The following is a 26,785-nucleotide window of genomic DNA, read 5'->3' on the forward strand; positions in this document are numbered from 1 at the left end:
AGAAAACAACATAAACAGCAACATGCCGGCGGTGACTGACCGTCTGCTGTACCACCATCGCATCGACCCGCGCCTTCAGCAATCACGGTAGAATACGACATTTGAGGAGCGTGCTCCGAAACCGTTGAAACCCGTGCCTCCTTTGAGCTCTAGTCCGGGGTAAGATTTTGGATTTTCGCGGGAGATTGTCAGGCGTCCGTGGCCTCGTTCGACGGGTTTGTGTGCGTGTGTGTGTGTGTGTGTGTGTGTGTGTGTGTGTGTGTGCGCGCGCGCCTTTAGGATTCGATGGGATCGAATGCGATGCGGAGAACAGCCCAGAATCGTCTTCATAGACCGACCGCAGACACCATCAAAGGGCGTCGTCTCCCGCTCCTCCCCTGTCCCCGTTCTCCTGTCAGGCATCCTTTTCCTCCATCATCCCTCGTTCCAAACCGCTAGACCCTGGGACGTGCAGCGCAGCTTTTGGTGGAAATATCGGTGATCGGTTGTCGCAAACCCCAAAAAAGAAGCCATCGGGGACACGCCAAGCCCGTCTCCCGTTGTAAAGCGTCGCCATACCCTTTCTCCAGAAGCCAAGCTTTTGAGGACCTACGCGGCGGCGGCGGCTGCTTTAGTCTGATCAAGCAAGGTGCCACAATAGTATTGTATCCCACGCATTCACTGCGCCCTTCGTCAATTGGACGCTGGTTGGCAGAGCTTCCAGCTCTGCACGGTTGTTCCCTGGGGCCTGCCCAGAACGTGATCGACATACTCCGACCTTCACTCTATATTTCGACATTTATGCGCCGAACCGAAAAGCAGTCTGGCCAGCTGCTCCTTGACCGTTTCCTAGCCCCCGGCGCCCCATCCTCCCGATGACACTGTAAACCGCCGACGTTACCTTCAATTCAGACCCTCGGCAGACAAACATACAGACAGACAGACGGCCGGCCCGTGCAGAGCCGTTGACTGGACGGATTAAGGTCAACCCTCGGAACAGGGGGATACGATCCGCATGACGGCTTTAACTCTAATCAAGCTGTCTTCCTGCGAGATTTGTTCAATCCGGAACGCATGGTGAACTCTGACACCACGGCTATACTCGTTACTCGGGAAGCCTGGCTTCGAACCCCAAGACGGTTGGGCCAGGCTGAGAAAAGGTAATCGACCGTCTAGAGGCCTAGCGCAGAAGCACGTTCACCCCTCTCGTGGACTCATTCTGCAAGTTGTTGCAATCTGGTATGTGCTACCGAGCCAGGGTTCAATCTCGGGATCCTCCCCCATCTCGGAATGGAGCGATCTCCCATGTCTCTTGAACCGTGAGACCCAGGTGCGTGGCCGTGTCTCACAGGTGCGTGGGCGTGGGCGCAGTGGTGCACGGCGGGCGACAGTGTACCTGAATGGTAGGCGTCCCGCCTTGGTACGGTTGCTGTAATTAGATGGTGCGTTGTTACGGAACGCAGTCGCACACAACGGCGATGTGCCACCCACGTGTGCCGCCCGCCAATGGCTGTCTGATTGTGCGACTGCCAAGACCCTTCAGCGTCGGTTGGAAACCAGTCACAGCCTCAAACAATCAGCCCCTTTAAGGAGGCAAACGATACGGTCCACCAATCCGTTCACTCGAGAAACCGCTATGCGGCCTCTTCGGGAAGCCGGACGGATGCTACAGCGTAGTATTGCTGCCTATTTGTGCCATTCTGCTCTCGCGGGCTGACGACGGCGCGCTTCATGATGGTTTCCGTCCGTCTGGGTCCCTGTGGAATGTTTGCTTCACAACGGCATGTGGGATGGACAAACAACAGCGCCGCCCGCGGGCGTGGCTAGCGACAGCAGCCGCAGAGAGAGGCCATCCAACTGTAGTCTAGGATCCCTGGACTAGTGTACACTTCGCGCGCGATGTGTAGCCGTGCACGCATCGACACTCGTTAGGCTTGCTTGCGCGCTCCCGGAACTGTGTGCAGAGTGTCCATGATGCATCGGGAGGTCATTGTTGCGAGCCGCGGCCGATATGGGCCATCCTCATCAGCAGCACATGACGCCGGCCCTGTAATGTTACCAGTCCGACCCTATCTGTCGCACGGGCATAATATAATAAATACCATGCAGAGGCTGAGGTCTGGAAGACGACCGAGGGTTTACAGCGGTGAGCTTGACGTGAACGAAATAGATTAATAGAGACCACGGTTTATGCCATGGGCCATTACAGGCACAGTAAACAAGGCGGCAGCAGTGGAGGTGGACGGCCAGCAGCTGGCTTTGCGCCGCTGAAAGGGGTTCGACCCAGTTGACAGTCTCCGTGCAAGCAGCAAGGAGGCGGTAGAGAAAGTGAGCGGTATCCAATCGGGAACTTTGAAACGGCGTGGCGCGGCGGGTCCCGCCGTGTGCGATTGGATCAGAGGTCCGACGTCAACAATGGATGAAACATCCATGGCCTTTGACAAGTCGTGCGTCACGAGAGGAGCAGGGGGCGGACAGCGCTTGTCTGGGATTTGCTCCGGCCTACTCTCTCCAATAGATTGCGGTAATACTGCGTAGTGTAATCGGAGGTCATGGCCTGTACGCAGGGGAGCACATGGGTCCTGGAGGAGACGCCGCGGAAGACGAGGTGACGAATGCTACTCCAACAGCCGCCCGTGGGCCCATGCCATCCGTTCCTATCCCATCCCATCCCATAGTAGCTCTGTCCTGTATCGAACTGGATGGCAGACGTAGGCAGGCATGCATCTGCTGGTTAATCTAGTCGCCAACGCGTATCCGTACTTGTCCCATGAACCGTTATTGTCTGCGCAGGGCGGCGGTCTTGAAAGGGGTGAAGGGCTGGAGACTAGCTTGAGGATCCGATACCCAAGTGGTGGGGGGGGGGACCACCACCCACTCATGCCAGCCAACCTGCTGAGGCGAAGGGCACAATCGCGTAACCGACATTTGATGAAGCCCTCGCCTGTTCAAAATGGCCATCGTCCATCCATTTCGGCCATCCGCCACTGTAGTGGGGTTGGAGATTTGAGGAGGGGCGCATCCCCGTCACGATGCAACTCTGCCGAAAGGCGTCGCTCGCTGCGTCTACGCCGTAGACTCCATCCAGCCTTCCATCACGACTTGGTCATCGTACCCGCCACGACATCCCCGACCCTGTAAAGGAAAGGGGAGTCGAAATCCGGGATTTGTTGTTGCTGGATCCCGCAGCGGCGGCCTCTCCAGAACAAGATATTACCGGTATTCTTGCCTGGCAAAGCAGCTACGCAGTCTGCATTGATCGGCTCCTCAAGCATGTTGCAACCTCTGCCGTCGCCATCTCCATTTCACTTGGTCGGCCCCATCGCCTGCGTCCAGCATTCTGTCGATCATCTCCACAGAGGGCCAAGTATTTGGCTGGTACTCAGTCGGAGTCAGGGCTGCCGATGACGGACTTGCCACCTCTGGAGCTGCCAACAATATACAACCAACCGCGCAAGACATGAAAAACTGCTCAGATCGACTTGGGTATTGAAATGTCACCAGACTCTTGCAAATACATTTGAGAACCCCTCCACGGCGTACTTGTCGGGACCAACCCGCGGGGCCTGCATTTTCCGACAGGACGGGATGGGAGCCGGGAGCAGTCCCCGTCGGACGGTTTCAACATGGTCATACCCAAAACCACATTCGTCGTCATCTTTGTGCGATGCTGGCGCGTCCCTCTCCGCCTCTTCGGATTGAATAACACCATGCTCCTCCCTGCTCGAACACTGCCAAGACTTCGGCATGTTGCCTTTGATATGCACCAAGCGCGTATTGCATCTCAAGTGCTGGCAAGCCACCCCACAGCGTACGTGTGTCTTCGACACACAATCTGTCCCTCAAACCTGGTAATACAAGAGCTCGCGTTGCATGTCCGACGATTACCGCCGCAGCCATGGTGCATTTGCATTCGATGCTGTGGAATCGCCGCAATTGCAACGACACAAGCCGTGATCACATAGTCTGTCGGTCGTATTCATGCTCTGTTTTCGGTAAAGATTCGCGGCCGTCCATCGAGGGCAGCTGCCGGCAAGTTCGCCGCTCAAGATCCCTTCGGCGTCGCGACAGATGCTTTTCCTCGTTGGCTTCCGGACCAATCCATCGTCTTATGGCCGGTGGCGCTCCAACGGCCATTCTTCACCTGCTACCTCGATCCTGACTGAGCAAATCCTGCGACACCACTGCCAACCTCGTTTCAATAGTAGCAGTCGGTTTTGTCGGGCGTTTCCAACAAGCTGGCGATCAATCAAGCAAATAAAGTAGGAAACAGGTACCCAGCCAGAGAGTTGGCAACTCCGGTAACCTTGGTTGTTGGTCTTGGCGCCAAGCCAGGGTTCTGTCAGGTTCCAGTGACATGGATATTGAAGCCGATGCAAGGCGAGTCAAGTGGCACCTCAACGGTAGTGATAAGGAGGCATCTCCTCTGTCTCCTAAATTCCCATGTGTTTGGTTTCTGCGGCATCGATGCATTCCAATGCAGCATCGTTTGGGCTGGTCATCTTGGGAAAGGCCGCCGTGTAGCGATCTCGGCCGATGGGAGGCGCGCGCGATGGAATGCGTTTACCCGGAAACGGAACTGCTTGTCCAAACAAACCACTGACTTGCAGATGCTTCGGCGGAGACCTGACAGCGTTGTCATGACATTGAATCAAGGTTAAAGTCTGCGGGCCCTTTGAGCTAAGTAGACGTGCCGCGCGACTTCCTGTGCCGCCGGCCAAGGTTGACTGTAACAGCCAGCATGCTTGTCGTAGAACAAGTTGAAACGGTGAATGAAAGGCTGGCCAGAGTTATCAGCGAAACTCGGTGAGACTTGTTTCGTTACGAACGTACCACGGGTAAGGCGTGTTGGCATCATCATATCTTTGTCATTTCGCCAGACTGAACTCTGATCAGAAACTAGGCCGTGAGCGAAGTGGTCGTCGACTAGCTACTATAGACGGCTGTGGCGGGATATGAGCGCGTTCCGATGGTTGATGGAACCGACATGGACGTGACCGTGGATTTGATAGCCGCATTCCAGTCACTGCGCCTGCTGCCTGCCACACACACGGGCAAGACCGAACTGGTGTGTTGCAGGACAAGAGAGGGAGGGAGAGAGAATGTGTCGCGATGAAGCAAAAGATGGATTGAGTTCATGCAGCAGGCGCGGGGCAATGGCTCAGGCTTTCCATCTCGTGCAATGCTACGCAGTGCGGAGCAAAAGCAAGAGCAGGTGGTGCATTGCGGAGTGTGAGGTTATTGCTTCTTTGGACTTTCCACATCGTGCAAGTTCAAATCAACGGATGAGGTAAGCACGCAGGTATGTATCTTCAAGGCAGGCAGGAAGGATACAGAGAAGAGAGAGTACCTACCTGGATAGGATAGGTCCGTGAAGGGACTGACTAAGACACGGAACAGATAAGGCGAGAATGACGCGCTTGCCGCCGATGAGCCCTTGATAAGGGAAGGCAATAATAGATAACACGGAGTATACTTGGAGAAAACAGCCGGAGGAATCGATCAAATGTCGGACCGCTCCGTTGCATGGCAAGACCGAATGTGGTTGGTTCAATGCCGGCAACTCTTTGCTTTCGGAATGGAACTCAGAAGCAGCCATATGAGCTTGCTATGTGGCTGTAGCAGTCAGTAGGCATGGAACTGACTCCGGAGGTTCGTTACGGAAGCCGGCTGTGCGCGTCTCATGCACGGAGACAAGGCAGGTGGAAGGATTATAGACCAGACTTGACTTAACTCTGCGCCGGCCGACGGTGTCATGCACGACAACGTACTAGCCAGCTAGTGCCGACCGGATGAATTGCATCTTCATCTCCCTACCTTACTACTGCCTACCTGGAGTCCTGTACTGGCAGGCGATTGATGGTCGGATCCGGAGAAAGAGTGCAACTAGAGGCGCACATGCCGTCCTATGGCGTGTTCTGCCGCCATTGAAAGGCGCCTTTCTGGTATATCTATCTGTACGGAGTATCTCGGGGGACTTTGGATTGGATTGGACATATCGATTCGATTGCCGTTCTACCGTCTTCCAGATTTGCAGTGCATCCGGTAGCAATAGCTCTCACCGTGGTTCTTGATCCGGCTCTGGTTCTTCTTCTTCCCACCTCTTGATTTCGGTACCGTTCTATTCCCCCTTCTTCCCTGCCCACTGAGTAATAATCTGCCATTTCCTTTGCCAAACAAACAAATATTACGACGTACTTGTATCACAGAACAAACCAACAAGCCACAGTGACTCGAGCAACATCCTGTCAGGTTTCCCCCTTTCGGGTCGTCGACTCGTTAGCGACATTTGGATGAATTCCATCCTCAGGTATGTGGTTGTAATACCCTACCTAGATAGGTAGATTGGTTGGTACGGGCAATTAGTTGGTCGGTCAGCACGAAAGCACGCCACCCCCGTTCAGGTGAAGCAAGATTGATTGATTGAGCTGAGCTGAGGGCACCTGCGCCGCCCGCATTTGCCTCACCATCGCCCAACGCGCATTGCACAGCCGTGACGGCTCTCACAATATTATTACCTGACCGTCCCGTATCTGCTGTATAAGGTACCACACCACCACACGCACCGCGCGCTAAACGCAGCCTTTTTCGTTTTTTTCTTCTTCTTTTTTTCCTTTTTTTTTTTAATTCTTGCAAATCCCCTCCCGCTCGACCATTTTGCAAGTGTCCGGTGCCCGTTTCATTCCCAGACACACGCAACATTGAGCACCATTTCCCTTTTTTTTTTTCTCCATATTTTTTCCACGGCCTCCTCCTTCTTTTGCCTTTTGCGACTGGCCTGGCCTGGTTTGGTTTGGCCTGGTTTGGCCCAAGGGACCTGCGACGAATTGACTATTGGGCTAAACACCTCTTCCCATCTTTCTGGCCGCCCCTAACGCTTTTCCTTCCCAATTATCCCGTTTCTCTCATCCTCTCACACCACTCTCCCTCCCTGCGTATGCCCAATATTGGGCTCTCTCTATCTGTCTTTCTCCTCTCCTCTCCTCTCCTCTCCACTCTCTCTCTCTCGCTCTCTCCCTCTCGCTCTTATCAAACGAACCCAACCACCCACTCCCCCTCATTGGACCATTCTCTCCCGCCTGCGCACGCGACCGACCGCGTAAAGTGGCCTGGGCGGAGTAAAGCGACCCCAGCGCAACGCTACTGTCCACTGGGATCAACCTGACGAATACAGAGTACAGCCAGCACCCAATAACCAAAGCACTACCACCACCACCACATCCTCCTCCTCCTCGGCATTGTTGTGCCCCCCCCTGGTCTGGGTATCCAGGGTCTCTCAATTATTGGGACTTCATTTCCCCACCATCGTCAACGCAGCCGGAACCAATCTCCCTTCAACTTTTTTCCCTTCCTACTCTCTCACACACACACTTTCCCACTCCCGCCTGATTATCAAACCCGCCCTTGTCTGCCTGCCCTTCCGCCTCCGCCGCCGCCGCCGCCGCCGCCGACAACAACGACGACGAAGACGACGACGACGACATCCCCCCTCTCTCCGACCGTCCATGGTCAAGGAACCACCTCGTTTTCTCCTAAACCCTAGTTGTTCGAAACACAGGCTTTCTTAACATCTCCGACGACCATGTCCGTTTGCGTCGAACAGTCCTACCCTCCAGCCGACGACGACGCCAACGTCACGAGTAAAGTCCCCCGAGACCGTGGTCACCCTTCCGCTATCGAAACAAGACAGTCGCGAGACGACTACAATGCCAGCGCCAACGCTACCCAAGAGTTGACCTCGATTATGACCGCCTCCGCCTCTATCCTGACCACCATCCTCAACACCGCATCCAATCCAGTCTCTCCCGGCCCCTCCAGTCCTCCTCTTGAACAGGCCAAGAGCAATGATTTCGTGCCCCCGACGCGCCCGAGTAGCACTCCCTTTTTACATCCCGATCAACGGAACTCGGATTGCTGCACTCCCATGGCCGAAGACGCCGATGCGTACGGAGGCCCGGGCATCACCACTCCTCCCTACTCCCTCGACGCCCCCGACGCCTCACCCACCCTGAACCTCAACGACCTTCCTGCTGAGATCCACGAATGCATCCTCGATCATCTGTTCGGCTACCGAGTCTCCACCTCATCCAAGAGTTCTGTTGGCATGCAGAGCGTGACCAAGAGTTGGGGGACCGCCCTGCGCCATTCTCGTCGGAGGGAGTTGTCCGAGCTTGCCCTCGTGAGTCCCGTATGGCGGATCCTGATCCAGGAGCGTCTCTATCGTCACATCAAGATCAAGGCGACGATCGAATCGCTCGAGCTGGCCATGGCATACTTTAGCGAGCACAATCACCTCCGCCGCTACGTCAAGCATATCGAGATATGGTTCCCCGTCTTTCAGCCCAAATACGGTCCTTTGGCCCTAAGCACCACCCTAGCTCTTCCCACCGTGACCATGGACGGCCTGACCAACGCGACCTACACCCTACCCGCCAACAACTGCAGTCTCGAAGAGGCCTTCACCTTTGTCTCTCTTGCTCTGCCCGACGTCTGCGTGCTCACCGTTGAAGGCGGCGAGAGGAAGAAGGCGCCCAAGGTGCAGCATAGCTGGAACAAGCGCCCCGCATGCTGGCATCTGCCCACTCTGGAGTCGGTACGCACCCTGGTCACCAAGGGACAGTGGAATTTGATGCGCGACGACTCAGACTTTGCAGCCGTCCTAGGAGCCCTGCCAAACCTCAACGAGTGGCACGGTTCCTACAGCAAGCCCAAGTCTAAGAGCTACTTGAGCATGGCTAGCATTCTCCCCAAACTGCCCACGAACCTCACCTATCTTAACCTCTGCCTCGAGAGCGATTACCGGCGCGAACTCAACTGCCCGCCGTTCTACATTAAGGTTTCCAACCAAGTCCACTTCTGCACGAGGCTGGCCGAGGCGACCCCCGCCCTCGAACACTTGGCCTACACTGGCCGCGTCTGCAAAAACTTCTTCAACATGGCCGCCATCCGATCCGATCCGAGAACGACCCGTCTCAAGACGATCGACCTCACGGTCAAAAACTGTTGCCGCCCAGTGCCACAATTTCACGACTCGGGAAGTGGTATTCAGGACATGAACTTTATCCACTCGTTCGAAATGCTTGTCCTGGCTGGTATCCATTCCATGTCGACCCTCAAGGCTTTGGACTACTTGCGGATTCGCTTTGTGGACTTGGGTGAGTCTTGCCCCCCCCCAGCTTCGTTATTTGATCCTTTTGCTAACTTGCTTCAGACTCTCCTGTCCCTCCTCTGAATCCGTACTTTGTCTTGAGAGACGGCTGGTGCTCTGGTGTTTGGAGCGATAACATTCTAGCAGAGCTAAATCGGGTCCGGCCTAACGCAAAGTTTGAGCAGTTGAGCGAGTCATTTGGGGAAGTCGGATACAACAAGGACGGGCGCATGATAATTAGTCCTGATTATCCTCGCTCTCGGGTACTATCTCTGAAGCTGGCCAACTACGCACTTTTGGCAGGAAGTGTCGCCGCCCTCCCTTGAGTCCTTGCCTGGGACTCGCCACAATGACCGACTCGAGACGCCAAGTCAATCGGCAATATTTGCTTTTTTTTTTTCCCTCCGCGATAGTCGTTTTCTTTTTCCAGTGTTGACGACAACGAGCATGCGAGCACAGCAACAAAGGGTCACATTAGGGGCGTTAATTCGAGGTTTCTGCGCCATAGACGGAGAGCATCATACCCCTAATCTCGTTTGGGACAGTTTTTGGTCTGCAATTCTCTTGTTATCTCAACGACGGAGTTCGGGCTTGGTACTTTGCACGATGGGTAATCCGGAGTCTGGGGGGAAGGAAAGATTTTGGTGCTTTTTTTTTTTTTTTTTTTGAGGCATATTGTTGTTCCCCTGGCTCTTTGCATTTCAAGGGCTGCGTTTTTATCTTGCTTTCAGTCACATACATGGCTAACAAAAGAAACTTGCTCCAATATTGATTCACTGAGACTACTGCGGCCGATTTCGTGCATGTTTACATTGGTTATCAGTCATGAGATGACGCAATGTCAGGCAATAACTTTTGTTTAACAGTTGTGTGTCCCCAGCAGGACGCGCAAGCCACGCTGATTGACATGCTCTATGCAATACGATCTGATCTCATCTGCCACTCGCGCTCGAATCCTGACCACCTGGGTGCCGTCTCTCCGGCCGCGCTTCCGATTTGGTCTTCCGTTAGATATGCCCGACTTCATCTTTCTTCTTGAGAGGCCGCCTCCCCATTATGCCACTCGGCAGGCGGGACGCGATGTTCTATTACGCCAAAGGGGAGGAGAAAAAAAAAAGGGATCACTCGCGCGGGAATGTTTAAACAGATGGGGAGAGAGAGAAGAACAAACGGGCTGTCACACATTCCCGTTTTCCTCGCACCAGGCACACCAGCCTTGGCTTTAAAGGTCCGGGACGGAAGGCGATCGGGTTCGAGGGTATCAGTTGGAGACTTCTGTGGTCCGCCCGTAACACCACTCACCGTGCCATGCCATTTGTATGTACATAGATGCCAAAGTCCTCTAGCAATTATAGTAATACCTTTATTGCTATAGGATCATCTAGAAAGACTATACACTAACGGTTAAGCTCTTCTAGCAACTGGCAAAAGGGGGGAATCATAGAGTATAAGGGAAATAAGTTATGTATTTAGGCTCTAACTGACTTAAGTTGTACAAAAGTAAAAAAGGGTAAGTGTTAGAACATTAATTCAGCTGGATATGCACGCATAAGTTAGTAGCCAGAAGGTCTATATAACTGGCCACTTTTAGCTAGCTAGACTTAGAGACTTCATGCCTTTACATGCCTTCAAAGAACAGTCTTGTTAATGCATCAACCTCATCTATAGTCCTTCCAACAATATATATATATATCTTAGAATTCTAGAGAAATCTATAGACTTTCTTTATTACTTTATATTTAAAATCTAGGTAGATTCTTGCTATATAATTAGTAGATCTAACCTATAACGTAAGGTAAATTTATCTTCTATTTCCTAACTATTTACTAGATAATTATATATTATTTTGCTATATTTAATAATACAATCTAGAAACCTAGATAAATTTCTAGATGTCCTCTATTTTCTTAGGTAGGAAATTTAGCTGATTACTAGCTATTTGATTAGCTAATGAACCCTGAAAAATAGAGCAAATTCACTGCCGAATCCCTGACAATTCGCCAGGGCTCAACCGTACATTCGCTAGATCAATACATGTCATTCCGCCACATTTGACAGTAAGATCCCCATCTCATCTCTGTATAACCTAACTGTTGGTTCTCTCTAGGCTGAGGATTTATCTGTTCAGTCTAATGTCTTTGTATAGTATTAATGCTATGTTGCCTACGCCTTACGCTATGAAGAGGAGCTGGGTTCGTCTGATGGTTGTTGTACTGATACATCCAGCGCTGTCCCAAAGCCGTGTGCTGGTGCATCAATGTCTACTTTATCTAGCTTAGATAGCGTTCTCCTACTAAGAAGCTTTACGCCATTTTCTAGAACCTCAACAGCTCGCGGTTTTTCAGCTATGTTTGTCAACTGTAATCCTGTACAGACCCAAACAAATTTAGGTCTACCAGCACTATCCCGCCTCAAAACTTTGGCCATCCTGAAAGCCACCAAAATTCCTTTGACCTTTACCACATCTTGATCACTCTTGTCCTGTGGAACTTTAACAGTCGCTAACCAGCGTTTTCCAAGACTTTTTATAGCCTCCGGGTCATCAAATCTTGCTGCACTATTAAATGTAAGCATTACATAGATAAAACTTCAAGTTAGAGATTACTTACAGTGTAGAACTCAGGATTTCGTTATCAAGCGACTCAGCTGAGCTCCCGTGGAGATCAACATCTTGACCCATGGAAATAGAATCAAAGGGCATAGCAGAGATAGCAGCCATGAAGCAAAAGACGAGGAAGACTTTCATGTTGACTTAGTTGTAAGATATTATCTAAAGAGTTTTAAAGTTTTAAAGAGTTTAATAATAAAGTAGGATAACTCAGGATAAAGAGAGTAAGGTATGGTTTTATATACCTAGGCTGACTGTGCAGGTCTGAGGACGCAAGAGGCGGAGTGATTTTTACATTTCTCCCTCTCTTGTTGTTCAAGTGTGAGTGGCTGCGGAGGCGTGGGTCTGAATAGACGAATACGCTAAAACAGATAATGCATTATATTCTAGATGCTTTTCTCCACCTAATTAAGTGAAATCTAATAACAGAAATATTTTGCACTTAGGACAACATGTTGCTAATTACCAAGTTATAGATGTAACACATAAAACACCACACTTAAACAAGGATTATCCGGTGTGAGCGACTGGGGTGTGGAGGTGACTTCGGAGCAGACGGCGCGAGCGACAAGCCAGATCAACAACAGTCTATGCTTTTTCGGAGTGAGCGACGAAGTTGTTGAAGTGGGCTTTGTGGCGAAATACGCTAGTCATTTCCACCCAAATGAACAGAAATTTATGTCACGTGTATAGCAATAGGGGTCAATGCCAGTTTATGTAGTAGACCTATAGAAAGGAATACAACAGAGCATGTATTAATATATACATAGTTTCTAGACTAATTACATTAATAACAAATATTCTGATTTATAAATTACTAATTATTACTATTAGAGATAATTCTTCTAGATATGATAATGATAATTAATAATAATAACAATATAGTGCTAAAGAGCTAGGCTAGCTAGAAAACCTAGCTTATAAAGCTAGAGTGAGACAAGTGTCAGCCAATATAAAAAAAAGAAAGCTGCATAAAGCTTGGACAAGAAACGCCCCTCGATCAGATGGCATCTTCAGTCGATTAGCCCAGCGAACAGGCCAGCGCTAGATGCTTGCTATCATGGCGTAATCATGACGTCTAGGAAACCCAGCTCGCTGGCGACCATGGGGTAATGGATATGAAGTTACCGTAATAGGGTGTGTGGATTCATGTCCCTAAATCATCTGTCGTGGCTTCGTCCCATCACAGTCCTTGCTGCCATTCAATCACTTTCCGACAAGAACAGAACGAGACCGGTTGTCAATCCCCATATCTGGAAGCAGGGCCGGAGAGAAAACAGCTTTTTAAACCATGGTAGCACCGGCCATGAGGCCACTCCTCCTGGCAGGGGGCAAGTCCACTCGAATGGGCACGTCTAAGCACCTCCTTAGCATGCCCGACGGCACACCCTTGTACCAACGGCAACTGCAGCTTCTGCGCACAATCTTCCCGGAACCCCAAACAATCTACATCTCTCTAGCTCAAGAGTCGGAGACGGATGACTACCTGGACGAGTTACTGGCCGCACAGCCCGAAAATCCTTCCTCGGCTGCCTCTGAGAACGAGGACCTTAAGCGGGGACCCAAGGTGCAGATTCTTCGCGACGAGCACCCCAACTATTCCAAGCACTCGACCGGCCCGGCCGCGGGACTTCTCGCGGCGTACCGGTACGACCCGTGGGCGAACTGGGTCGTCGTGGCGTGCGACTACCCGCTGTTACCGCCGGACGCGCTGTACCTGATGTTCCTCAAGCGCGACGCGGTGCCAGTGACGTGCTACCTCTCAAGCGAGGGGTCCTGCGAGCCGCTGCTGGCCATCTGGGCACCGGCTGCGCTTTCACGGTTATCGGAGCGAGTGGCACGCGGGCACCCGAGTCCGGCGGCGGCGGCCAAAGAACTGGACGCGGTGATGCTGAAGCCGCCGCTCGGGTGCGAGTGGTGGCTGACGAACGTCAACACGATGGAGGAGTGGGTAAAGGCTGTGATGGAGATTAAAATGGGGCCGCAGGAGCCGGACTCCGTCGAGGTGTTGAAGGGGACGGGGTGACATACAATGTTGATACCTCTATCCACCATCACTCATGAAGCGTTTTTGGAGTTGTAGAATAAAGAAAGATCCTCTCACAATATGACTTTCTCAGAATGCTGCCTGTCCCGGTATGAGATAGCAGGTGACGAGGCCCTCGCGCCGTGAGCCTTGCAACGTGCCCCCAAGTTGAACCCAACAGTTGGCATTAATGACTGGCCCGAGTTTCGCGGGACTCTGCTGTTTGCTGAATTCAACCGCGAAGTCTCCGTCTTGGTATTGCCGCAAGATTCCGTGTCGGAACAAAGTCATGCGGGGAATTCCCGGCGATGCTGCTTCCCCCCCAACTGCTGTTCGCTGATGTGTCTTCCACGCACTTCGCCATGATGGGTGTCTCGGCGGTCTGATGCTGCCAAGACCTGAGGAACGGAACTACGAGAAACCGGAAGCAGGCTGCCGTGGCACCTGGGTTACCAGGCAGCCCAAAGACCGGAAGGTCGCGGGACCGGCTGGGGACCTGGGCAAGGAGAACTGGATGTCCTGGTCTCATGGCTACGCCGTGGAAGTGAGTCTTCGCCCCAAGATGGCCGAGCGAGGAAGCCACAAAGTCAAACCTCCCGACGGAGACGCCACCTGTCGTGAGGACCTTTTCAAACCCACTCCCGTCGATTGTGTCCCGTAGCGCCTCCCTGACGGCTTCTTCACTGTCGTGCAGCGTCCCGAGGAACGTGGGGTTCGCGCCGGCCTCGCGGAGCGCAGCCATCAGGACGGGTCCGTTGACATCCTGAATACCGCTGGCCTTTCCCACCACCAATTCTTTCCCTGTCGACCACACTGTGACACGCGGCCTTTTGAAGACCCGGATCTTTGATACCCCGACCGACGCCAACGGCATGATGTGCGAAGAGCCGAGGACGTCCCCCCTTTTGAAGACTCGCTCCCCGAGCCGGATGTCGCGCCCTGCGGGCCTACGGTTCGCGTCCGGCGCCACCGGCTTCGTGATCATGATCACCCGTCCTGTCGTGCCAGCGACGGATACCGTGGCTGTGTCTTCGACGCGAACACAAGCGTCGAGCCGCCTCGTCGTGCCCACCACCTTGGGGAAGATGCCGCCGGTCATGATTTCCAGGCACGGCTCGACCTCGTTTCGAAAAATCCTTTCGTCCAGCTCCGTGAGCTCATCGCTGGCGGCCACCGTCCCGCACACTCTCAGGAGCAGAGGTCTTCCCGGGGATGCGAGAGCGGTGGCATCGGAGCAGACTGCGTACCCGTTCATGGCGGATGTGTCGGTTTCGGCGTCGCTATTGGGCTGACGACCTCGGTGGCAGCCATGCGGCCTGCAGTGCCCATGAGATACACCTCTTCCCAAATCTGATTTCCATCCCGTTCATTTGACGATTGTAAATTTGCGGCCGTCTTATGCAAGATGTCCACGGCAGCATAATAGGATGTCATCATAAGTAGACATGCAAGATATCCACGTCACTCAAGATCACATGTATCTTTCGCCGAGAGTTGTTCTGATTGGTGAGTGGCAAAATGGACAAGAAAGCTGTCCGTGAAGTTGTGATGGGATGAGAAGAGATAGATAAATGTTCGGACACTTGTATTGTGAAGGGTTTCCGTGGGTGGGAGGCTTGCCAAGTGTGATGAGTTGACACAGTGGGCCGAGACAGAGGCTCAGCCCTGGATAATCACATTACTGCGGTTTATATCTCGTAATTGTGACGTCAAGTGTTAGTCTGGAACTTGAGTTTGGCATCCCTAGGAGGCTCCCTAGCGGTTCATTGTTTTCTACGTGGTGCTCAGTGATCCTGTCTCACTTGCGCGAATTAGCTGCCACACAGTTTTATTGAAGATCATTCAGACCGATGACATATTGCTATTGTCGTGATATAGGCCGTAATTGCGCAGTGGCAATTACGGATCCGCTTTTGTCATCACAGCTATTTATTTGTCGCCATTATACTATATGCTGGTCTCCAGGTCGAAAACTGCTTGAACGTTTCTGCAATTCAAATGTAGATGACTCGGCAGTGAATACGCCTTATTGACTTATACCTGTCAACAATTTTCTCTAGACCGCTGGATTTGATGCGCAGTTCGAACAGTTTGATGATTTAATCCCTTTGCAGCGCCGGCACTAAGAGGGACTGCGGTGCCCTGACCTTAACCTGCTGATTGACCCAAGCTTGCATACGAATCGTACTGGTCTGGCCAAATTGGACCGCTTCGAGAAGCTCCTTATCCCAACACGCCTGGCTGACGGGAATCAAAGCGTTAAAGCTGCCCTAGATATACGAGAGATAGATGTGCAGACCCTGGAGGGTTTCCATGATCTCGTACGGGCTTTTCTGCGTGTTGATGGGAGGGAAGATGGCCTCTCTCAGAACCATGGCCTCACGACTGCCCTGCCGGACGTCTTCGCCGAACTTGTCAACTTCCACGCTGAGCCTATCATTGACTTCCTCGGTGATCCGGCGCATCACTCGGAAACCACCTTCGATTTCGAGATCGCTGATAAGATTGGGCAGCAGATTAGTGTAGATATCGAATAGTTGCTTGATGCTTTCGTATGTCTCGCCGAGCCACGTTTCGAGCTGCCGTTTCCGCTTCAAGGAATCATTCATAGCCATAAAGTCGACTCCATTGGTTGAACAAGACTGTTCTGCGGCAGATTGTGGCTCAGGAAGATATGGCTTCTCTCTGAGCTTGATCTTCTCTATGCGGACAGCTCCAGACTTGAACATGGGCTGATTGGAAATGGGATCCCATCGTTCTATCGCAGTATATTAATTAGCTTAGCACCGTGGGGCGTTAGAGAGCCGGAGGGATTCCCAGACTTACCAGCCGTCAGCTCGTTTGCCGCTCTAGAATTTCCATTTTTGGCATCCCAATAGCCAAAATGGAAGGGTATAAATGCCCGACCAATCGAGATGCCCCCTACTTTTGCCTTTAGCTCGATTGCGCCACGCCTTGACTCGACAATAACGTTATCTCCGTCTCGGACATCCATATTAGCTGCGTCCTCTCTAGATATATGGACTTGAGGCTCCGGGCATGCATCCTAGAGCTTCTTCGATCTGCCAGTCTTGGTCCTTGTATGAAACTGATACCTGTTGCGACCCGTAGATAGGCGGAATGGGTACTCTTCATTGGGTTTTCCATAGAAGGAGTGTAGCGGCATGACTTCAGAATCGCGCGGCCCGCGGGGTTGAAAGCCGCGTACTCGGCCTTGGTGTAGGGCGCCCCGGTCTCAAGGTCATGCCCAAAACTCTCGCAGATGTCGAAAAGCCTCCGATAAGCTTTTCGTACGACAAGCCGCTGTAGTCGCAAGGCCGGCCATATAAAAGCCTTTTCCACGCGCAGAACACTTCCTCAGAGTCCTTGTACGGAAGGAGGAGATTGCCGTTCTTGTCCCTGAAGTCCATGCGACGCCCGTAGTCGAGAAAGATGTCGAGGTCCGATCTCGCTTCTCCCGGGGGCTCCACGGCTTTGTGAGAAAGATGGACAGTACGATCAACGTTGGTGAAGCATCCCATGGAACCATCCCCAATATAACTGAGCAGGTTCTGGACACGAGTCGGCTCGTTTCAGTGCGGAACCTTGATGGGATCAATGTTTCAAAGATCGGCGAGCTCTTGCTTGTGGGCGGGGTTCATATGATTCCTGAAGTCGGGAAATCGCCGTCGCACCCTGCCTCGCGGTTGTTCTGCGCCGTTGGCTGGCCGTTCATCTGCAAGACACCACTGCTCGGCTTGCCGATCAAGCCCCTGAGAAGGCTGATATTGTTGATCTGGCATGCGCTTGCGGTGGCTTGGTTGGACTGGTAGACGCCCTGTAGCGCCGTTGACAGAAGACTCTGGGAGTTTCTAATGATTTTGGCGGCTCCTTCGAGGTCTTCCGTAGGCACGCCGGATACCTGTTCAACCTTCTCGGCAGTGCAGTTCACGACGGTCTTCTCGAGCCGCTCGAGCCCGACTACGTGCTTTGAGACGAACTCTTTGTTGATCCAGCCCTTTTCAACATGAGATGTTGGATCCCGTTGAGAACCGCCAAATTGGTGCCAATCCCCGGAGCAAGATGAACTGTTGCTCTCCTCGCGGTATCGGACACGCGTGGGTCGATAACGACGAGCTTCGGCGGGTTCGGATCATCGAACCGGTCAAGCATTCTTGACCACAGGACCGTCTGTGTGGCTGCGACGTTATGGCCTACCAAAAAAAGACAATTGGTTTAATCAATATCAGTGTATGATCCTGGTTGGCCGTCTGAACCAAAGGACTCTCTCATAGATGCGGCTGCTGTTGCGGTACATAGACGCGTGTTCCCATCCCTGCATTCATCAGTAACATATCCATCAGCTCTGCACTGGTGACATGTTCTCGAGTTACATGTGCAGCGTCGACAAGCCCGCTTTCCCGACCACAGCTAGAGCGTAGTACTCCTCTAGAAATAGCTGGCCTGAAGTATAGAAGGCTATACCATGGCTCGTGAGGCGCTTGATGAGGTATTTTGAGCGTTGCACGATGAAATCCATTGCCTCGTCCCAGAAAGTCCGCTCAATTTGCCATTGCGACGAACGAGAGGGTATGTGAGGCGATCTGCATGGTGTATGGACTTCCAGCTAGATGCAATGACAATACTGATCAGTAGCTAGACCAAGAAAAACAACAACAAGTACCGTCGTCGCTGCATCAAGTTGGCTCACCCATGTAAACCCTTAGGGCCAAGCCTCCCTTTGTTCACGCGGTCTGTTGCGCGCCCACGAACTCCCACCACATTGCCATCTTTCACGCCGATGTCCAGACCGTAGCCGTTGCTTCAATTCATACGTCAAAGGTCAGCCTCCATGTGCTCCCAGCCGTAGGCTAAAGGGAGGTTCTCGCAGGGTGGCAAGGAACTCACCTGCACAGCACGCATGCTCTCTGAACCCATTTTTCTGGCTCATCGTCATATGCAATGTCGACTCGGATAGGCCACTGGTGCTTGCAGGGCGTTCTTGTGCCCCACACATTCTCGATTGAGTCGCGGGAATGATGATGGATGGGCGCGTTTGATCATATCTTGAATGATTCCTCGATCGTAAACAGAGACTCTTGTGCAAACGACAGGGTTATAACAGTTGGAGATGAACAAGAGTATCGGCGAACGCTCCTTGTGGTACCAGATATGGATTTGGACATGGCTCAGTCCTGGAGGAGATAGCAATAACATTCCTCGTAATGAATGCGTGCTGGGACAAACATTTGGGGGGACGGCAGAGGTTGTGGGTGATGGAATGGATGACTTGCAGCACATGTCGGATACCACCTGAGCTAGCGGTTTCCCCCCATGCCAAATCACCTCTCAGGCCCCAGAGGGCAATGTGTTTACCATGTACTTGGGTGATCACTATGTCCGGATAAAAGAGTCGTTATGCAACACTGACGTCAAGAAGGGAGCGGCAAGTCGTGCTCGCCTTTTCTCCAACTAGCACTGTTGGCAGTAAATCCAATGGAACAAGTGCTGTTGCTAACAAGTGGCAGCCCTTGTGCTTCCTTGGAGCTGGATCCTCCGAGACGGGGCGGATCCAGCATCTCCGCGCTGGCCTCAGCGACTGCATGCCGGGTTCACTGTCCAGAAACATAGTTCGCAAAAGTGACATGTAGTCGCGCTGTAGAGAGGGAGAAAGCGCCTGGGAGTTTAGTCCCACGCGATTCATGAAGGGTGGATTCTGCTCCGCACGCGGGCGCGGATCTTCCGCTGTCATGCGGCCGCTAAGGCCGTGTCCGTGACGGAGCATCCTCTCGGGCATGGCACCGAGAGACGGCGCCGGTACTGAACACGGCGAAAGTTCCTTTCCTTTCGTGCAGGAAGCATACCGGGGTTCTTGGCATGTGTTGTTAACAATCGGAAGCGGGTAAACCCCAACGGCCGACGCGGCAAGATGTTTCCGCAGAAACTCAGCAGGCAGCAGCGGCGTAGATCTAGGCAGTCATCTGCTTTTAAGAAGAAGAATTCACCATCTAGCGTTGTCCTGTCTGGCTTGCCATTCTCGTTGTTGCGGAGCAGCTGTTTCTCCTTGTCCATAAGCCAACACAAAATCTCGAGGTCATAATCCGTACCAAGTATTGACCAAGTTAAAAACGCCGAGGAAATGTGGAGTCACCCTCAGCCACCGTACCCCCTTTTCATCTTGAGCCTAGCTAATATTGAGCAGGACATCCGTGGAGACTAACACCATTCTCGAGCAAAATGGCTCCGGCCTATTTGCTCTTCCCTGGGAAGTCAAGGAGCGCATCTATGAATACTATCTCGCCTTCAGCCGCGAAGACTTTGGCTCCACCTCGCGGCCGTTGCTCACTTACTTCGAGCAAGGGGTCTACACGAAACCTTTGCCGCCCTTCATGTTGGCATGCAAGCGCGCTTACCGAGAACTGCAGCAACGGGTTCACGCAGACGCCGTTATGCATGTACACCCTCAGGCCCTGGGCGACAGGGGCATCGGCTTTGCCGTTCACGGGACGCTCCGCTTCGAGCGCCTACGCAAGTTCCACCTGCTCCTCACCACCGAGTATCCGAACTGGAACCGGTGGATGGGGGTGTTCGGCGAGGTGGCGCAACGATCCAAGGACCTGGTCGAGCTCGTCATCGACTGGGAGCCGAGGCCGACTTTCTCGAATCTGAAAGGATGGGAGGCTAAGTTCAACGAGAAGAAGTCCAGCGAGTTCTTTGGCATTTTGTCACAACTTTGCCATCTCGAAGTTGTCAGGTTTCATGGAGAGTTGCCAGAGGGGTGGAGGGAAAGGTTTGAGAAGGAAACAACTGCGAGGCTTGTATGCTACAAGTTCAAATGGTGGAAAGAGCATGGTTTGGAGTAGTTGATTTGAAAAAGAGGGTTTAAAGGTAGAGGCGTATTGCATCTTCAACTAGAGAAAATGTGTACATTCATAATCTCCGTCTGAAGAATAAAATCTATTTATCTCATGTTCGCTGTTGCTTCTGATGAAAAGCTCTCTCGATGCTTCATCCGACTCATCTCGTCAATGTCCAGCCTGAATGACAGAGACATTCCTGCGTTTTGAAAGTCTCCAGAAAACGACTTGCTCTCCTGGCTAACCTGTAGAGTGTTCCTAGACCACTCCAGATATCCATGAGCCTTCTATCCTAATTGCAGGATTGTAATTATACTGCGCCGTGCCGCCTGGTGTTTTATATCGCGGTAGGGCGCAATCGGGGTTTTTCGTTTTTCGCGCCGAGGGTGGTGAATGTCGAGGCCGTTTCCAATCACAGCCATATCCAGGTAGTTGTAGCCGTTTAGTTGTGGTGAGCGTATTCAATATTGGCTTCCTGTACCTTGTTGTCGCAACTGGAGTCCGCCCCAGTGGCACCGGCTTCGGTGCACATTTCGCGCCAGTCGCAGTTGTCCATGGCGTAGTAGTACATGTATATAACACGGGTTATGCTGTCTGGGCCGGTGTATTGGCACACTCCCTCGGTGAAATTCGTTGTCCCGGAGTCAAAGCGGCTGCAGACCGTTTGTGTCGCATTGTCGTTCGCCGCGCCATCGTCATTGTAGCAGTTGCAGGCTCTGTAAGCACCGCAGCCAAGTGCACTTTTGACGAGGGTAAGAAGCACCAGAGAACTGGCGGTAGCGAGAGTTGGGAGCTTCATTTTGAGTTCGGGATTGTTAAGACGCGGGTTGGTAGAGAAAGAATGTGTGGTAATGAGAGCTGGCGAAGGAGCGGGAATTGCGAGTGCTTCGGTTGCAAGAGACGAATGCTCAATTGACTGCCTGCGGAAGATGCGTTAAAGCTAACATATGTGAGCATCTAGACGTTGTGCTTCGATTTTTTCGGCAAGACCGAGTCTGACCTTGTTCAGGCGCCCGGGAAGCTCCGGCGGAGGACGGGAGGTGGGGATTGCCAGTGCACTTTGGTATCCTGCCAGTGGGTTAAACCTAGTTAGGAAACAGGTTATGTCAGCACCAGGCAAAAATCGCCGACAACAGCATTTGACTTATCTAACCAATGAGAGGGCCAGGATTCAAGAAGTTACACGTCAGATTAACCTAGCGCCAGCACAAATTAATCCTGCCTATACTGCCTATACTGCCTAGGCAGTAGCTACAGCAGTAGTGGTAGCACTAATTGCTAGCGAAGTTGTTGCTGCTGTTGCATTGTGGGGATTTGCGGCAAAAAGGGCGTTTTTTGCATGGGTTATGGACCGCAGCAGTGGCAGTGGTGGCAGTGGTGGCAGTGCCTACTGAAATAGGTTTAACCCGCTGGCAGGATACCGTATACACTCGCTAGGTTCACAAACCGCACGGACCATCCACTAAGCCTATCTTGCAAGGCGGTCAACCAGCTTAGCCACCCACCCACCCACCCAACCCTAACCCTTGCTACCTAACTTGCTGCTAACGTTGACTAACCCCTGCATTTGCCACTTCTAGATCCCTGTTTCTGCCAGTCCGCTAGCCCCTATCCAGCAGCCTGTGATCAGTGCGGTTTGTGAATCTAGCGAGTGGATACGGTACCAAAGTGCACTGGCAATATACCTGTAACCGATAGTAGTGGGTATTCATTTGGTACGCTGGAGAATGCCTTCATACACATAAGCTCAATATCATCCTTGCCATTACTATAGGCTAAGAATAATATCAAACGGAGACTGCGTTGCATCTTCAAGAGATATATCGCGCACAATTACATAAAGGGAATTGATAGGCGCCCACGATTCCTTTCGTCTCTCAGTGGCAGTTGAGCCGCTGTTCGATTCGTCCAAATTCCAGAAAATGCTCCAGCAATAGCTGCTGAGATGCAGAGAAATCCTTGGATTCATCTGGGTAGAATCTGATGAAAAGGGGTAGATTAAGCTTGCTGCACTCATCGAAGAACAGACAGCACCATTGCTTACCTATAGGCTTCATGCGTTTCTTACTTCTATTGCTGATTGATCATTAAGAACATAGGAAAAGCGATTTAATACCGCGAAATCATCCGGCCTGATGAGCGCATACCGCAGCGATAACCTCTCCTCTTGTCAAAGTACATTCTCCGTTTATAGAAATTCATCGGCATCTTTACTAGCGTACCATGCTGCCAATGACAACATCAAGCTTGTGCAAATCACCCAAGAAGATTGGAAAACTGATATAGAGGACGACTGCGCCCCCATACAGCCATTTGATGTTCCATCTTGATCATTCATGGGGAGATTCTGGGACACCCCCGATGCTCCAAGAGTAGCAAGACTCTTCTGTGCTAAGTGTAAATTGGTCCAACTTGCTGCCGGCGAAACTAATGAAACAAATCGCAACTGGAAATCGGGTTGCAGAATTGCTCTCGCAATTGTATTAACTATGGGTCTACAAAAGTCCAAGTAGTGGGCAGAAACTTAACACAGCAAACTTCGTGTCTTGTGAAGTACTTGTTAGGGCCGGAGAAGCCTGGGAGTGGGTTCTATTGGGGCCGAGACAACAGCCATCTCAAATGAAGACTTGTTTTTATTTGCTGCTTTCCTTTCAAAAGCAGTATGCCGAGCAAAGTTTACTACACGTTGATCACCCAAATCGACTTGACACCACATAGGGACTAAACAGCTCGAGGATACATCCAAGTCTTGATTCTGCTCCTTATAGTGTGATGCTCGACGACAGAGCCCTGGCTGCTGGAGCTACCCCGACGCGGCGGCGGCCGACTAACAATGTTGGTTAGCTCGGAACCCCCGGAAGGTGTTCGCGTGATCATGACTCTGTTCTTGAAGTCTAGACCATTACTGTCAGCGTCTGGTTATTTGTCAGGTCAATGTCTGGGGCATGAACGAACTCGACGAGTCGTATCTTCGAGGATCCTCGATCACGGCAAAGAACTTGGCCTGGGCCCTTTCACTAGCTGTTGGCGCCATGGTTTATACGTTTGATCAATGATACAAGATCCTCGGAGCACTTTTTTTTTCAGCTTTGATGTTGCGAGATGATGGAAGCAAAGTGTTATTTCAGAGGAGGGAAACGTCAGCCAGAAATGAAGAAAGAGGGGTATCTTGGTCTTTAATACGCTCGAAGTCGAGTAGCACAAGTCAAGTGGCTCGTAATAACATGGCCGGGGGAACAGAGTTCATCCCCAACCCTTCCGATTCGTTCGTCCCGTCAAACTTGTTTCAACCACCTGCAATAGGACTGGATTCCGCTGCCAGCATGAGGGGTAGGTCACACCCTTTACGTTAAGGTGACGACTTGCGTTGCAGCTAGTCAAAATGCTCGAGAAACCTTATTCATCTGGCTCGGATGTCCGGCCATAGGCCCAATAAGCAGAAAACAGCGGAATCTTCCTTCGCGAATTGAGTGGTTAGCGAGCCATCGTGTTTGTGGAGAAGCTCGGTTGGCTGTGCTTCCCGCTGTTCAGAGATGACTACTTCTGTTCGTTAATGATTATGTAAATTTCGTAAGTCATCGGTGGAATATCAGACAATTCACGGTTACTCCGCAGATCACCTCAGCCTCCAACCGATATGTACGGTCCGCGGTCGTGGGTGGCTTGAAAATGGGAGGCAAGCAGATGGTAGTTTTCGAAAGTCGTCCTTGATGAGGAAGAAGAGACATAGACAAGACACCGAATGAATTTTGGGTTTCCTTCTCCTTTGTTTTCTCATACACATAGCCAGACGCGAATGTAGCTTGTTTAGTTACACCTCGGCAGGTTGCATATATGATATTGTTGATTCAGTCCAGTCAACATAACTTTCACTCACAGCGACATCAGCCAAGCAACTAACCGCTCCACACAGAAAATTGCAAATAAGGACATACCACGCTGAAAATATAACATAAACAAAGAACGGGGATCAGATTGATATGTCCTACATAAAAGAAGCTTACTGGGCTGCAGTGTTTTCCAAATATTACCTTTTCCTCGTCCTTCGAGCCCCAATATCACATATTTTACTACGTCCCCAGTCGAAAATTCAGTTACTCCCATAGCGCTGTTCAAAATCAACATCGCATATAGGTCTTGGCACGTCGTTGTCGAAGATGTTCGAGGCTAGCCACGTGATGTCATCAGGCACTTGTTTGATGTACTTAGTTTTAAGTTCGAGAACAGATTCGCGCCACTAAATGATCGCCCATATTTCATGAAAGATGGCTCATCCGTGTAAGGGACTGAATATGACTGCGAATATCAACCGGTCTCACGCTTGTCAAAACACCCCAGTTGCCTACTCATCTTGAACTATACAAATGCCCTCTGCATACATGTAGGCGATAAGTTCTAAATCAACTTTATTTTGGGTGACAAGCTCATACTTGATTCCAATTGCAGCGCGTTAGCCTAAATCCCGTTCCATATTTGTTACTTGCCCTTAATGAAAGTACGTCTGGGCACCCACTGTGTTGTAGCATATATAAAACGCCATCAGAGTATGATAGAACGTCCTTGAGAACATGAGAGTCGTTATCACTTACTCAGTACATTTTCCCTTACCCAGGTACCATATCATGGGGCACTGCCATGATACGTCGACACTATGGAGTGACCTCTTTTGCGTTTCTCTGTTTCTTTTTCTTTCCTGCTTTTATATCCGTGACGATGTCAATATATCTTCAAACCTACTACGAAGTCTATGACGTTGGTGGAAAACATCATGAACAGGATCAGACTGGATACAGGAGGATCAGACTTTATAATTCAAAAAGGGAGACGCGGACAAACCCTTAGCATGTTCTGGATTGATTTCAGTGCAATGGAAGTGTGAAAAGGCCGGTAAGGTACAGTGACGTGCAAAAAGTCTGGGTCACCCACTTGTTTCCCCCCAGCCCACACATCTACCACATCACTTTGACTACGAATAGAACCATAAAACTAACAACATATATGGCAAGAATATAGTCAATTAAACGCTCATTGTTTGTCTATCAGTATCGTGTATACCATTCCTGGGCCCGCCGTACAGCTCGTAAGCGCCCCGGTATTGACTCTATAAGACGGTTGAAAGTATAAATGCGGGGTGGGCCCAGACTTTCTGCATGTGACTGTAAACTCTTCGTTCGTTTCTTAAATTCTACGTCATCGCCTTGCTTATCCCAAGTTGCAATTCATCTCCCGTTCCCGCTCACATCATGGTATCAAGGCTATGTCTTTTGGAATCTTATCTGCGTCCATTGTCGGGGTAGTTTGACACTCAACGTTTGACGCGGGCTAGCATGATCCAGGCTTCCTTGTTAAACCGGTTGACCAGGAGTTTCATTGAGGAACAGGTGATGATTCCAAAGTGCTATCCAGGATCAACTCCAATCCCGCGCGGAAACAAACTTAGCGATTTCCTGAGCGGGTACCGAAGGTTATGTTTCCGACGCTATTCGCGGAATAGGTATTAAAAATATGTGGTCAGCATTATGGCATGTGTTGGGTTCTGTAAATGCTGGATTCAACGATGAAGACGCTATTCAAGGCGTGAAGGCTCGACGTCCTTTCTCCGCCGTGTGTAATGGCAATGATGTCCGCCAAGCCAATGGCAATAACGCTCCTCTATGATGCCTTGTACGCTGGAGCTGCCGCAATTTTGGATCTTCAGACCTCGGAGGCTGAACCGACTCTGGAAGCATCGGCTTCAACTACCGCGTGTGCGCTGAATCTTTCGTGGCTCACTTTGGACCCGGCAAGATCCCTCCTTTCCCGCACAGATAGAAGTCTCAATAATCCCAGCGGCACCATTTATTATTTCCGAAAGAGCAAGAAGGGGCCTTCTTACCTATATACAGCCTCTCGGTTATCAAAGTAGCCATAACCTCAGTTTTGTACCGTAAAATGGCAGATGTCTGGCTCCGGCTTCATAGTACGTCCCTTTCTTGACTTTGAGAAATCGTCCTCGCCATGCGCATGGGCAATCACTTTTGGGCAAAGCATTAACAACAGCCCGGCATTATCATCTGGGACCTTATCAGTAGAGGACTCTGCCAATATCAAGAGCCTCCAGTCTTGGATGTAAACCTTGAGTCAGCCAAACACGCTGAGTTCCTTGTCGCCAAGGACAAGACGTGCTTTCTTGTCTTGGCGGAGCTCCG

General features: G+C 51.3%; 10 protein-coding genes across 10 annotated transcripts; 4 read left to right on the forward strand and 6 right to left on the reverse strand.

The window, feature by feature from the left end:
- Window positions 1–4,178: 4,178 nt before the first annotated feature.
- On the reverse strand, window positions 4,179–4,960 carry LY79DRAFT_336322 (uncharacterized protein). The gene is made up of 2 exons (XM_060552539.1): window positions 4,813–4,960; window positions 4,179–4,759 (listed from the first exon to the last, which is right to left on the reverse strand). Exons 1-2 carry the CDS (start codon window positions 4,838–4,840, stop codon window positions 4,413–4,415), a joined length of 375 nt encoding a protein of 124 aa, XP_060410782.1. The 5' UTR covers window positions 4,841–4,960; the 3' UTR covers window positions 4,179–4,412.
- Window positions 4,961–6,799: 1,839 nt separating this feature from the next.
- On the forward strand, window positions 6,800–7,353 carry LY79DRAFT_336358 (uncharacterized protein). Its single transcript, XM_060552540.1, has one exon. The coding sequence runs from the start codon at window positions 6,917–6,919 to the stop codon at window positions 7,142–7,144; it is 228 nt and encodes a 75-aa protein (XP_060410783.1). The 5' UTR covers window positions 6,800–6,916; the 3' UTR covers window positions 7,145–7,353.
- A 208-nt stretch (window positions 7,354–7,561) lies between these two features.
- LY79DRAFT_672326 (uncharacterized protein) lies at window positions 7,562–9,453 on the forward strand (the record flags this gene model as incomplete). Its single annotated transcript, XM_060564035.1, has 2 exons — window positions 7,562–9,134; window positions 9,191–9,453. 2 exons carry the CDS (start codon window positions 7,562–7,564, stop codon window positions 9,451–9,453), a joined length of 1,836 nt encoding a protein of 611 aa, XP_060410784.1.
- Window positions 9,454–11,261: 1,808 nt separating this feature from the next.
- Window positions 11,262–11,915, reverse strand: LY79DRAFT_563583 (uncharacterized protein). The gene is made up of 2 exons (XM_060558572.1): window positions 11,737–11,915; window positions 11,262–11,684 (listed from the first exon to the last, which is right to left on the reverse strand). The coding sequence occupies exons 1-2, from the start codon at window positions 11,871–11,873 to the stop codon at window positions 11,303–11,305; spliced, it is 519 nt and encodes a 172-aa protein (XP_060410785.1). The 5' UTR covers window positions 11,874–11,915; the 3' UTR covers window positions 11,262–11,302.
- Window positions 11,916–13,026: 1,111 nt separating this feature from the next.
- LY79DRAFT_522263 (molybdenum cofactor biosynthesis protein C) lies at window positions 13,027–13,761 on the forward strand (the record flags this gene model as incomplete). The annotated part of the gene is made up of 1 exon (XM_060555430.1): window positions 13,027–13,761. The coding sequence occupies one exon, from the start codon at window positions 13,027–13,029 to the stop codon at window positions 13,759–13,761; it is 735 nt and encodes a 244-aa protein (XP_060410786.1).
- Window positions 13,762–13,993: 232 nt separating this feature from the next.
- On the reverse strand, window positions 13,994–15,016 carry LY79DRAFT_582360 (MoaB/Mog domain-containing protein; the record flags this gene model as incomplete). The annotated part of the gene is made up of 1 exon (XM_060560251.1): window positions 13,994–15,016. One exon carries the CDS (start codon window positions 15,014–15,016, stop codon window positions 13,994–13,996), a length of 1,023 nt encoding a protein of 340 aa, XP_060410787.1.
- A 644-nt stretch (window positions 15,017–15,660) lies between these two features.
- Window positions 15,661–18,678, reverse strand: LY79DRAFT_693683 (uncharacterized protein; the record flags this gene model as incomplete). The annotated part of the gene is given in 11 exon segments (XM_060564783.1): window positions 15,661–16,026; window positions 16,042–16,519; window positions 16,588–16,807; window positions 16,867–17,035; window positions 17,056–17,233; window positions 17,488–17,640; window positions 17,742–17,954; window positions 18,018–18,076; window positions 18,135–18,301; window positions 18,325–18,396; window positions 18,649–18,678. 11 exon segments carry the CDS (start codon window positions 18,676–18,678, stop codon window positions 15,861–15,863), a joined length of 1,905 nt encoding a protein of 634 aa, XP_060410788.1. The 3' UTR covers window positions 15,661–15,860.
- A 1,056-nt stretch (window positions 18,679–19,734) lies between these two features.
- LY79DRAFT_613314 (uncharacterized protein) lies at window positions 19,735–20,657 on the forward strand. The gene is made up of 2 exons (XM_060561961.1): window positions 19,735–19,881; window positions 19,943–20,657. Coding segments are annotated over exons 1-2 (663 nt in total). The 5' UTR covers window positions 19,735–19,879; the 3' UTR covers window positions 20,604–20,657.
- Window positions 20,658–20,660: 3 nt separating this feature from the next.
- On the reverse strand, window positions 20,661–21,606 carry LY79DRAFT_563589 (uncharacterized protein). The gene has a single exon (XM_060558573.1). The coding sequence runs from the start codon at window positions 21,394–21,396 to the stop codon at window positions 21,040–21,042; it is 357 nt and encodes a 118-aa protein (XP_060410790.1). The 5' UTR covers window positions 21,397–21,606; the 3' UTR covers window positions 20,661–21,039.
- Window positions 21,607–23,067: 1,461 nt separating this feature from the next.
- LY79DRAFT_563592 (uncharacterized protein) lies at window positions 23,068–23,863 on the reverse strand. The gene is made up of 2 exons (XM_060558574.1): window positions 23,553–23,863; window positions 23,068–23,491 (listed from the first exon to the last, which is right to left on the reverse strand). The coding sequence occupies exons 1-2, from the start codon at window positions 23,629–23,631 to the stop codon at window positions 23,319–23,321; spliced, it is 252 nt and encodes an 83-aa protein (XP_060410791.1). The 5' UTR covers window positions 23,632–23,863; the 3' UTR covers window positions 23,068–23,318.
- Between the last annotated feature and the right edge of the window lie 2,922 nt (window positions 23,864–26,785).

This window comes from Colletotrichum navitas (assembly GCF_030913465.1).
Source record: "Colletotrichum navitas strain CBS 125086 chromosome Unknown LY79scaffold_63, whole genome shotgun sequence".
Taxonomy (NCBI): Eukaryota; Fungi; Ascomycota; class Sordariomycetes; order Glomerellales; family Glomerellaceae; genus Colletotrichum; species Colletotrichum navitas.

Coding starts and splice junctions, on each gene's coding strand:
- LY79DRAFT_563583 (XM_060558572.1), bottom strand. CDS start 11,873: ATGAAAGTCTTCCTCGTCTTTTGCTTCATGGCTGCTATCTCTGCTATG. Junction 11,685..11,736: donor GAAATCCTGAGTTCTACACT/GTAAGTAATCTC, acceptor TACATTTAATAG/TGCAGCAAGATTTGATGACC.
- LY79DRAFT_336358 (XM_060552540.1), top strand. CDS start 6,917: ATGCCCAATATTGGGCTCTCTCTATCTGTCTTTCTCCTCTCCTCTCCT.
- LY79DRAFT_563592 (XM_060558574.1), bottom strand. CDS start 23,631: ATGGCGCCAACAGCTAGTGAAAGGGCCCAGGCCAAGTTCTTTGCCGTG. Junction 23,492..23,552: donor TCGAAGATACGACTCGTCGA/GTTCGTTCATGC, acceptor GTAATGGTCTAG/ACTTCAAGAACAGAGTCATG.
- LY79DRAFT_563589 (XM_060558573.1), bottom strand. CDS start 21,396: ATGAAGCTCCCAACTCTCGCTACCGCCAGTTCTCTGGTGCTTCTTACC.
- LY79DRAFT_336322 (XM_060552539.1), bottom strand. CDS start 4,840: ATGATGATGCCAACACGCCTTACCCGTG. Junction 4,760..4,812: donor GCCAACACGCCTTACCCGTG/GTACGTTCGTAA, acceptor AACTCTGGCCAG/CCTTTCATTCACCGTTTCAA.